The sequence below is a fragment of the Cinclus cinclus genome, chromosome 2, assembly GCF_963662255.1.
Source record: "Cinclus cinclus chromosome 2, bCinCin1.1, whole genome shotgun sequence".
Taxonomy (NCBI): Eukaryota; Metazoa; Chordata; class Aves; order Passeriformes; family Cinclidae; genus Cinclus; species Cinclus cinclus.
In genome coordinates, this window is record NC_085047.1 from 80,055,369 (window position 1) to 80,067,740 (window position 12,372).

The window sequence follows — 12,372 nt, forward strand, 5'->3', positions numbered from 1 at the left end:
ACTTAAATATGTAATGATAATTAAAATAAACAAAACACAAAATAACTTTCTAGAGTAAGAATAGGTTTGTTTAATTACCATTTGCAGCTAAAGTTATCGAATATGCTTATTGAATAAGCATATACATATACATATACATATATATATATATATGCTTATTGAACCAAAATATGTAGCAGTATCATGGGGAAAGCATACCAAAGCAGCAACCCACACGGCCTTTCAAGACCTCTTTAGTTTGGAGCATTTTTAAAAACTGCCACTTTTGACATCTCAACAGTGGCAGAAAATCTCAACATTATTGGAATTCTGGCTGGCATAGGATTTTTAGCTCCAAAATCTTTAGTTCCTTCAGCAAGGTAATTTAGCACCTTCAGCGAGGTAATTTGGCATGTGCTTTATGAAGGTCTTTGATAGTTTAGCATACATTTATCTGCTTGTAAATTCAGACTTTTCTGGAAAATTTCATTTCCATGTCTTGTTATTCATTGGAAGATAAGAAATTTTTGTTAGATAAAGAGTTTTTAGGAAAAAAAATATTTTAATATAATTTTACTGCTTTCATAAAATTACCAGAAGACGTTCATTGGCCTAAATATCTCCTCCCTAAGGTCCATGAGCACTTAAGGCTTCCCCTTCAGAGGCAACACATTTAGGCCAATGTCCTGCACGAGCCATGCTGGTGGTCATCAGGCTTGGGACGGACAGAACCCTCCTCCTTGGGACAGAACACATTCAGAAACCCTCCAAAGGCAGGCATTAACACGGTGCCTGTGCATACACATTCGAGCGATGCGATCTGCGTGTGCCATTAACACATTCCCCTGGGGCAGTCACTTACTAGAATTACTGCTGTCATCCTTGGTTCCATCGAGACTTCCATCGGGGTGCATTTGCAAGTAGTAGCCTTGCCTGCAATATAACCTGGTCACTATACCCTTGAGCTGGGGATCTGAAAGACAAACATATTTTGTCACTAGCCTCAAAACTTTTTCCAAGAGTTATCCCTATTTCTCGCACTGTAGGAAGATGTTTGGTGAAGCAGCAATGCTGTCTTAAAAGTAAGTACTACAACAGGATGTGTGCTGGTGGAGATGGAGAAAAATCTCACTGCAGAGTGTTGTTAGCTCAGTTCTGTGTCCTGTTCTCTGCCTCCAACATTCTTCATTATAATTAATACAGGTAAAACAGAGAAAAAAAGAACACCCAAAATACCCACAGTCATAAGTTTAAACTGTATTAAGCCCTGAAAAAAAAAAATTTAGACTTCAGCAACAAGTATGGCCCATTATAGAAACTAACAAAATATTAAAAAAACCCTAGTGGTTTTATATATGTTAGCAATTTACTGTACTGCATGTAAGTTTTAAGGAAACTGGGAAGAAAAGGTCTCTTTCCTTTCCTATCAAAAGTGGTAAGCTTATCTGGTGTAATTTCTAACAATACCATCTGAAGTTCCCAGAATATTTTAACCAAGGTAGACGCAGATCCAACTCACCTGCCCTCTCCCACCCAGGAATAACACCCACACTCAGGGCAAGACATAACCTGTCTTCAGCAGAAAAAAATCCTGAAAAAGCTCTCAGTAAGCTAAAGCTATGGGAATCCAGGTAGCTGGAACAATGAGGGTACTCCATTGAATACTCTGCATTTATGAAAATTGCCAAGAATTGGGCAGGGAGTGCTGCATCACGAGCTTTTTAATTCACAGCACAGATGTTGCCTTACCAAATCACAAACTGAGCTGTCACAAAACTGGTTCAGAGAAGGAAGACATCACATCTTTAAAAAATTCAACAATAACTATCTCTGTGTGATATCAGTATTAATATTGTCAGACATTAACTATTAGGCCCAGTTCCAGGCAGCCAGTACATAAATTTGTGAGAATATTGGCATTAAAATATCTATATCACATCATGCTTAGCTCTGCAATAATGAATTAAATTCATAAATACTTTGATACATATATATAATAAAATAAAAATGTGAACTTTGAAGGAAGGCAGAAAGTATTTTCATGCAAGCCTGTGGGCAGAATACAAAATTTTGTGTATAATTGCTCTCCCAATTAATCATGCTGGGTTACTTAAAGTATCCTAAGGGGATGTGAAAACAAACAGTGATAAACAAAACTGCCTCTAAATGGTATGCACTGAAATTTCTATAGAGTCTCAGTTCTATGAAATTATCCTGCAAATGTTTTTATTGAATAACCAAATTACAATGTCATATTAAACAAAAAACCCATCTAAATTAATAACACAAGATAAACTGTAAATATAATAAACTGTTACTATAAATAGTAGCACTGTGAAATTTCTGAGGCATGGAAATAAATATTATGGACAATCATATAAGCATGAAAGCATAAATATGGACGATCATATAAGCATATTACAACTTAAATTTTTTAAATTTATTTTAACTGAAAATGTTGCTTTCTGTCAACTTACATTATCAAAAGTTTGTTTTTATATATGAATACTCAGAAACAAATATTTTTTGAAATTTTAAATGTTACACACACTGTAATTCATTTGAATGTATTGTCTCCGTCTACTTCATCAGGTGATTCAAAAGTATTTTCATAATTGAAAAATGAAAAGTGAGTTCCTTTTTCACAGGCACTATTCCTGTCTACCTATGCTTTCAATGTGTACTTCAAATTGACAATTGTAAACATGCTTGCTCAACACTCATTAAAAAGGCATCTTTATGGACTAAATAACAGTATAATAAAAATATTATTAAAACTAGATCTTAAAAAATTATTTACAGGAAAAATATCAGCATTTTGAAAAACATTTTTCCATACCCAAGGAATAATGAATACATGATTTTTTTATCAACATTTTCTAGGGCAGTTTCATAGGAAGGCAACATACAGTCAACTCACTGTCACCAGCTGTTTACATCTACTGCTTCAGGAGAAAAATGTCAAACTTCGGAGTCACTTTCAAAGTTGCTCTTTATTCTCATTCTATTCATTTTTCTAAATTGGTGAATTAAATATAATTTCTAATAATCATTCATCTGTTTCCATCAAAAGCATTATTTAAAATTAGCCCTACTTCACCAGCTATCCAAAATTATATCTGAATGAAAATGGAATGACACGTCAATCTTGATGCAAGTCATAATAAGCAATAGTCACAAAGACTACTCCATACAGCTTCAAGGTAAATATCTCCAAGATGAAGCAGACAATCCTGTCAAGCAAGAAGTTTATCTCTTCTCCTTGCAGAAAGATAAATAACCCTTTCAGGTCCTTTTGGAGACACCTGAGCAGCAAGCAGAGAAGAGAAATCTGCAAGTCCCTGTATTTCTGTAGCATTTTATCTACTCTTTGTCTCTTAATAATATTACAGGAACAGTCTAAGCTTCAGATGATTTAGAAATTAGTTTCTCAAATCCTTGAGATTTGAGAAAAAAATCTCAAAAAACCACAGTTTTAAATTTATATATATATATATATATATATATATATATATATATATATATATATAATTTTTTTTTTTTTTGCTGTCTGCTAGACAGCAGGAGTGAGCAGCAATGCCCAGAAACAACAGCAGCAGACTGGTGTTGCCTGTCCACGGGTATACTGGGAGTGTCACCTTTTTTTTTAACTCTCACCGCCGTGACAAAGACAGACAGACCAGAATTTATTCTTACCCTTTACCCCCCCCACACTCGCTTTTATACTCCCACATGTAAGAAAAAGATAATGGCAAGAAAATACAGCAAAAAAATAAACCAGAAACAGGATGAGAGCAGACAACCTCACCAAAGAGCTCCTGGCTCTAATGATTTTATCATAGAAATTTTGCTACTAGTTCTCTTTATGTCCTAGCTCCCACAGTGAGGTTATTCTGTGAACAAGATAATTTCTATTTAATTTTAAACACCTTGATTTCAGGGGAAACAACAACAAAAAAGCAAACTTCACCATGCATCAGAAATTATGGAACAGTTCAACATCTCCTAATAATTTTCATCAATTTTTTTTTGTGCCTTGACTTCTGAGGTTGAACAGTTCAGCATGACATGTCAGCAATGCCCTATTTTAGGAAAAATTATTCTGACTTGTCATTATTAGAGGTTTTCTCTTAAAATTCAAAGCCATACTGAATGGACAAAGCAACAGCTCCTCAAGCCTCTCTTCCATAACAATCTGTGTGACAGCAGCCACTTGCAGCCCACTTTTCTTGCTTTTTTTCTTTGTCAGTGGTGATGGCAGGATGCATGATTGCAGTTAGCATGAAACTCTGTCAGTAGCTTTTCTGATGTCCTCAACAAAGGCAGAGTTTAATTAAGATGTCTTCTCTTTCAAACAGTGACTGCACAAATGGCTTTGACATTAACTCATGACAGGCTGAGTGCAGCCCTTGCTATAGAACAATTATGACACTTTATGCTTTGAATTGTGAATATTTTCTGTTCACAGAGAGAATGGCTTTCTCATGTACCAACACACTGCCGGGGCAGATGTATTTAGAAACTTTACAGATTTAAAATAAATTAGAGAAAATACTTATTAAATATGAGTGTTATGTCATAGATGAATTTAAAATGGTAAAAGAACAGTGGTGAATATACCTATTGTACATTTGAAAAAAATTAGTCCCTTAGCATCCACTGGAATTTTAATTTTTAGTTTTTTTACCTGAGGATGGCTTTTTATTTTACTGTCATTATTTATTTCCTCCCTCTTCTATGAAAAGGTACTAAATAAAAGCCTGCTAACCAGCAAATACTTATTGGGGGGGGTGGGGGGTCATCTCACATCAACTCACATTTTTATGGAGAATAAACTGCACTATCCAGTCAGCTACCAGTCTGTCACAAAATGAGTCACTCAGCGAGCCAAGTAAAAGCCAGTGCTTAGAGGTACATTCTGCTCAGATAGCAGAGCACCAAAGTCATGATAACAGTTCCAGGTTCTTCATGTTTTACTCATCCTTTACTCTTTTTCACTTCCATCTGGAAGTTTTCACTTGGGAATATTCTAGCACTAAAAGACTACTCATACTGGTCCAGGAAAAAAAAAAAATAGAGCATTTATAAATTTAAGGTTTATGGTACTCTGATAGTCACCATGACTTGGCTGTCATGTCTTGCCTCGCTGAGGTTATGGTCAGCATTTGTTAGGAATCTTCTCCCTCATGTATTAAGCTTTACTGAAATGTAATAAAACCCCATTATAGTTTGTATTCAGATTTTTTTTTAAAAGTCAACCCCCAAAATCCTACAAACACCAAATTTCTTTTGAACCTGGGAAGTAAAATACCCACCCAAAGTCCAGAGTGTCTCATCCACTCCAGACACATCTCCCTATTATTTTGTAAGGCCTGGGATGTGCAAAAAGCCCCTTTTCCTGACTTCTCACACAAGAGTACTCTAACTAGTAGTGTGTGTAGTAGGGTGTGTTGGACTGGAATTCTCATCATCTCTGCTTTGTATAATAATTAACTACCCCCCTGCAGGCAGGTTAGACCTCATCCACTATACCACAGTTCAAGACATCTTCAACCCTTCACTGTCTTCTGCAAATAAACTTATTGTTGCTTCAGATTAATATCTGGATACTTTTTAAAACTTTAAACACAATCTCTGTAGTGCTTAGTATTTTAAAAACTTTCCACTAAGCAATTCAACTCTGGAAGCAGGGAAAAAAATCCACGTAAAAATTACATTTTCTTTTCTGGATTCTCAATTCAGGTATTTCAGTTCCTGCTGTAATACTTTTCCCAGTTTTCAAAAGTCATCTTCTTCTCGAGTGTACTGTTTCTGTTCAATTGCAACAGTACTCAAACAGGTACAGTTGTTGCAGATGATCACATTACATTTTGCCTTGTTTTTGCCAAGCCTTGCATTGTCATTCCAGCACATAAAAGTGCAGGGTCCTTTGAAATGTGTGTTATACAATCATAACAGCAAGCTTCCTGAAGCAAGTACATTGCCAATGGGGAATTCAAAATGCAGAACTCTGTACTTCATTTAAAGGTGAAAAAATCCTAAATAGGCATCTAAAACCATCCTTGATTATTAAAGTCTTCAGCTGTTCCAGTGATACAGGTCTTGCATTCAAAAGCTTTATACACTCCTAACTTCTTTATTAGACTGTCCTATCACCTAGTGTCTCAATGTTTCCAAGTTTCTGATTGTGTTTTACTTTCTCTCATTATTAATAGGAAATGATAAAATTTGAACATTTATTTTATATGTTAGTGCACTCTCATTTTAATATTTTTTTTCAATATCTCAAAATATGCATCAGAAAACTATACTTTAATTAAAAACCTGAGAGAAAAATATTTTTGAAAGAAAGTTTTGCTCTATTCAGGGCAGAAGGGAAAAGCACATAATGTGAACTCAGAAAAGCAATAGCTTCCATTATTCCCTGTTCCCATAAGTAATAATAGTTCTTGTTCTGAAATGAGGCGGCTTTCTCTTTGCTCACTTATTTTTCCGTTCTCATGATGATTACAGGGCACGCAACTTTTGTGTTTATTTTTAAGTCTACTTTTTGTCCGTTTATGTCTCACATCACAAGCTCATCTCCTGCAGAACCCCGCTTTGAGAGCACGGTGAAGAGACAGAGAGTCCTCCCACGTTCCTCTGCTGTCATTGTCATTGGCACTTCCACAACATTTATGAAATTTCCCAGTAAACTATGAAGGCAGGTTGGAGTTCTGCAAAATGGTTGCTTTTCTTGAAAGCCCCTTTGTGCTGGCATACTTGCCTTTGTGCTGCAAATGTTTTTATGCTAACTGCAAAATGTGCTCCCTTCCATTTGTGGGCGCTGACATTTTGTCTCTGGTCTCACAGTGCATTTCAAACTACATAAGACTTGTTTCTTGCTATATGGCTTTGCTTGAACAAATTTGATCATCAGTAGAATTACAGGAACTTGGCTCCTAGCTGGGATAATTTATATCTGTTCAGATTTACAAGGTGATTGGATTTAACAGACTTGTCTACAGCGTTAACAATTAACAGCCTCCTTCACCAGACATATTATTTCTGGAGAGTACTTGTTGGAAAGCAAAGATTAGGTTGTTCAGAAAACACTTTGTTCCACAATCACAATTTTACATGAGCATGGTAGTTTAATTTTAGTAAATTCATTTAATAATTTGCATTTCTCTTCCTACTGGACTATACTGTATAAATCTGATGGTTCTGATCTTGCCATACATGGATTTATTGGGAAATTCCTGCCTAAACACTGCTTTCCACTTTTGATCCATGTTTCTTCTACTATGCTAAAATTCAAAGATCTCAAATTTCTTAATAGCTAAAAGATATCTTAGTTTATATTATACACAGGAATAATGAGAAGAAGCTGGTCTCTACTTCCAAGCTTACTTAGATAGCATAGTTTAATATCTTTAAATAAAAATCATCATCTTCCACTAATGAAAAAGCTCCATCTTTGCAAATATATTCACTTTCTCAATTTACTTTGAAACACTAAAAATTCTACTGTCTAAATTCCATGTTAAAGAATACTTGTTATTACAGTTCTTATTTGTTCTTTTCATTTTATATAACCCCAAAAATACCCAGTAAGTCTTACTGAACCTTAATTAATGTAGATAAAATAACATTCTAGTGTTATGTTTTGGAGCTGTTCCTGCACCTGACCATCTTAGTTCTACCTGGCATAATCTTGGTTCTAAATTCCAACAGCAAAATGTTGACATTATACAAAATACTGCTTAATGCTTCTCTTGAAAAGAAAAAAAAAGCATCAAGCCATAGATCCCACAATTAATTAATTTCTGTGTCTTCAATTTGCAATAATCCCTACTTTATCTTTCCATGAAAAGCCTTTGTCAAACACTAAATGTAATTTTGCTCACACTCAAAAAATACCAAAGCACAACAACATGACAGCTTCTATTATTATTTAACCTATGTATAAAATTTGACTAATGCACTGCCCTTGGAATCACTAATAAATGGGATTTAAGAATGAGATTTCTCTGAAGATGTCAATGAATGGTGAAAGCACAAAAGGATGGGCATAGATAACCTTTACATCTGAATAACCGAATATATTTCACCTAGCACCTAACTTACCAAAGAATTAATTTGATATTCCCCTTCCAAAATAATTTCTATTTTTAGAAGTCAATGTTTAAACACTGAATTTATTTTCACAAGCTTAACTACTTACCTCCTTGCATTCTGTGAATGTTTCATTGCAACTATGCAATGAAATATCTGAAGTCGGTTTCTATTTCTTTCACCAAATGACTTAGAACTAAATTTCAAAGTGCCCAAACAGTCTAATTTACAAGTATTCAAAACCATCAGGGTAATTGTTACTGGAGAGAGGATAACGGGATAAATTTAACGCTAAGTATTGAATCCTACACCACATTCCATTTTCTATTCTTATATTCGGGAAGTTTCCATAAGATCAACTGGCAGGGTTATTTAACTTGCCATTAACTTTATTTAATTCCTGACAGAATACATAAAAGTCCACAAAATGAAGCATACTTCTTCTGCTTAGATATGCAAAACCATCACATCTGAAATATGCTTGTCAAGAACATAGTGTAATATATTTAGTTTTATTTTCTTGCCAGTGGCTCAAAATATTGAAATAAGCCATTCACATTACATTCAAGAAATTTTAGCTTACTAACTAGTATAAAAACTGGAGAAAAGCAGAAGTTGCACTGCCAATGAACTGGGACAAAGTAGATTTTTTTTTCCTAGTTAGGAAGTGATAATTATAAATTGCAAATCATAGATTAATGTAGTTTGGAAAGACTTTCAAGATGTTAAGTCCAGCTGTTAACCCAGCATTGCAATGTCAGCCATGTCCCTTAGTGCCATGTCTACGCCTCCTTTAAATACTCCCAGGGATGGTGACTCCACCCCTTCCTGGGGCAGCCTGTTTCCATGCTTTCACCCTTCCAGTGAAGAATTTTTTTTTTCTAATATCCAAACTAAACCTTCCCTGGCACAACTTGAGGCTGTTTCCTTTTGTCCTGCCACTTGTTACCTGGGATAAGAGGCTGACCCTTATCTGGCTACAGACTCCTTTCAGGTGATGGTAGAGAGTGATAAGGTCCCCCAAGCCTCCTTCTCTCCAGTCTAAACCCCTGCTCCCTCAGCCACTCCCTATAAGATCTTTTCTCATAAGATGTGTCAGAGACAAATTGCAGAGCAAATATTCAATTTTCTTCAATAGCTGAACAACTGAAAAGCTTTCCTGATTTCAGGTGCAGCTGATTTCAAATAAATCCAAATGTAGCAGTCTCATTTTTTTACTGCCACCACATATGCATTACTTCATTTTATATAATTACAAGAATCAAAAGCTGTCATTTCAGCATGACAGTTTGTTGAGTTGAGATTTGTGCAGGTTTAAATATATAAACCTGAAAGCCAAAAGAAACAAGAACTATTCTTTTTCATCAGTATTTACAATTTAGTGCACAAATATAAACTCCTGACTAACAAAAAAAAAAAAGGCAAGCATTAAACATTAAATAGTAACCAAAGATAAATAAACCTGTTTCAAATTTAAAAAAAAACTCATTTAAAATGAAGGTGTAGATAAAACAATTACATTTCAATTTAGTGTTCAAGTATGTACAAAAGAAAAGTATTTCTTCTTTATATCAGACAGAAAAATTTCTACTGTGAAAAATTTGGATCAACAAATTGATTTGCAACCTCTAAAAAAGTAGAAAAGTAAGAATTTTACTTAGTAGAACACTATGTATTTTTATAAATTGCTGTTTAATCCTTATGCTTTAAGATAAATCCTCATTGTCAAACTATGTCATACACCAACACTGCCTGAACAGGTTTGTTTACCACGACAAAATTTGTTTACAAAGAAATCACAGCAAAATGAGATCTGTTAAACACAAATTGTATTTCAGTCCTCTTCATGAAGAGGAATATTACTGGAGATATAGGAATCCAAAGGAATAGTGATTGAGAAATGGATAATCCCATTGTGAAAGGGAAATGAATATATTTCCATATTTGTGATTAGCTAAGAACATTTTTGTTTCTCTATAAAGCAAGATTACAGAGGTTCCATCAGACAAGGGGAAGTTTGTGCTGTTAGTAGGAATACAATGCCTTATTTACTTAGAAAAATATTTATTTGTCTAGGAAAGCACAAATGCACTGGGCATTAATTCCTATAGAAGAGCAAAAAAAAGAATTTTAGATAGCATTACATGTACAGTGTCATTAAGAATTTTTTGAACATTTTAAATAGCATTACATTCCTCTTTCACAAAGGGTTGCTGTTTTCACTTATGAACTCCCAAACCACTAACAGCAACAGAAGTGAAAGTGAGGTAGTATTACCAAAAATAGTACAATTGAAGGTGTTCTTCTTTCTTCATATATTTAAGAAATTATATACCCAAGTAATGACATGAGTTACCAGAAGCAGATTAGTAAGAACTATTTGAACCAGAAAGTAGCAAGTCACACTGAAGATGAAGTTCTTTCTTTTTTTTTTGTGGAGTAACTGTTACCTGGGAATGTTCTTTAACCAGGGAAGAAATATCAGACTATTCCCTATATTTTATTCTACTATATGCACAAGCACTTGTATGTTTTCTCTGTGAGAATACAGTGAGATGGAGAGACAGAAATAGAAGCAATGCATGGCTGTTTTGGTTTCCTGAGACATTTTTTTCTCCAAATTCTCCCTGTGAAAAAAGAGAAAAGTCTATTCAGCCTGCAGATTGCAAGGCTTTGTAATCTGTGGTATTAAACACAATTCAGGAATCTTAAGAGTAGCAGCTTGAAAAACTGATTTTCAAAAAGAGACAAGAAAATAATCCCCTTCATTTGAAGAACACAGTTTGAATCTTTTCAAATTCCAAATAAGAAAGTAACTTCTTCTATCATCGGTATTACAACACCATGCCTCTTTACTGAAGGTATTCTCTGCTTATTTTTGAGTTTGAGGTTAACTTCACCTCAAGGCTTTTTCATCTTCTCCCCATCTCTGCTATCCAAGAAAACTTGGAATACACAGAAAGAAAACAAACTATTATGAAGTTACATGACCCCAGGATCTGGGCTTTAAGGAAATCAGCAGAATTTGACACTAATGATACAGGACAATCACAGGAAACTGTGACAGGCAGTCACTCAACTCAAACCACTTTGAGGGACTTCAGCACAACTTTGCTTTTCTGGAATTTCTCTGTTTTCAAGACTGACACTAGCAAGAAAAAAAAAAGCATGGCTAAAACCAGAAAATTCCATTTATTCTACATAACACTCCTAGAGGGAAAAAACCAAAAAACAAAAAACAACCCAAACAAAAAAAGCCCCAAACAAAATCAAACTGTTTATCCCACTTAGATTACCCTGAGTGTTTTGGAAATACTATTTAGTCCAGATCTTTAGCTACTAACCGGAAAATAATCAGAACCATACTCATGGCATCTATAAGAAAATACAGAATCAGTTCAGATCAACCTGATTATTCACTAATAAGGAGTAAATCTTCCAGTTCTGAACCTTTTGGTAATACAATGGTGACACACTTAGCAGAGACTACCCAGGCACTCACTGCCTGCTACAGAAAATGAAAGTATTCTATAAGGTATCTATCACAAGATTGAAAATACCTGCTAGGTTTTCAAGAAGCTCAAAGTTGGCTCATGTTTTAATGATGCCCAAAAATACCTCAAAAACTCTGATAGGTCTTTCAATCTCTAAATCTAAACTTTATTATAACACAGACAAGAACACACAGCTTTTAAATATATAAGTTGAAATTTAAATTAAAATAAGAGCTTTATAAGGAATCTCGCATCCTATCTAGTGAAATGTTGCAGTGATTTCATGGTCTGGATTTTTTTACATCCTGCTTTGCCTCCAGTGCAGCTCTCTCATCATGGAGAACTGGCTATGTGTCTACTATGCATACTTTCTTGATGTGTTCAGATTGCAAGCCTTCCTTCCACTGTTTCTCACATCCTGTCTTTCACTCCCTACCTACTGTACTCTCATTCCTTTATTGTTCCCCAGTTGTATTCTTGTTCAGGTATTGTCTTCCAGCTGTGCATGCCCAACAATAGTTACTATTCAAGAGGTCATAAGAAGATAACCCTCTACCCTGCTTATAACCCTGCTTATATAACCCTCTACCTTGCTTACCCAATCATGTCTTAACTTTAATAACAAAATAGATTTGTAAGCTTCAACAAATAAAACAATTGCCTTCAGTCACATATGTCCTTCTTTGCAAATTTATAGAAATGGATTCTCTTCAGGCTTAACAGAACTTAACAGAAGATACAAACTCCACCTTGTAGCTACTAGGAAATACAGTGCAGTCTATAATTTCAGGCTGTATCACAG

The 12,372-nt window shown here is 34.8% G+C and overlaps 1 protein-coding gene across 3 annotated transcripts in view; it reads right to left on the bottom strand.

The window, feature by feature from the left end:
* FGF14 (fibroblast growth factor 14) overlaps nt 1-12,372 on the bottom strand; it is a 376,323-nt gene that overhangs the window by 85,255 nt on the left and 278,696 nt on the right. For 2 of the 3 annotated variants that reach the window (XM_062514938.1, XM_062514939.1), the window contains exon 2: nt 842-952. The exons of the other annotated variant lie outside the window; for it this stretch is intronic. In XM_062514938.1, coding sequence (XP_062370922.1) covers nt 842-952 — 111 coding nt within the window. The remainder of the gene's footprint in view (nt 1-841; nt 953-12,372) is intronic. 3 annotated transcript variants of the gene reach the window in all.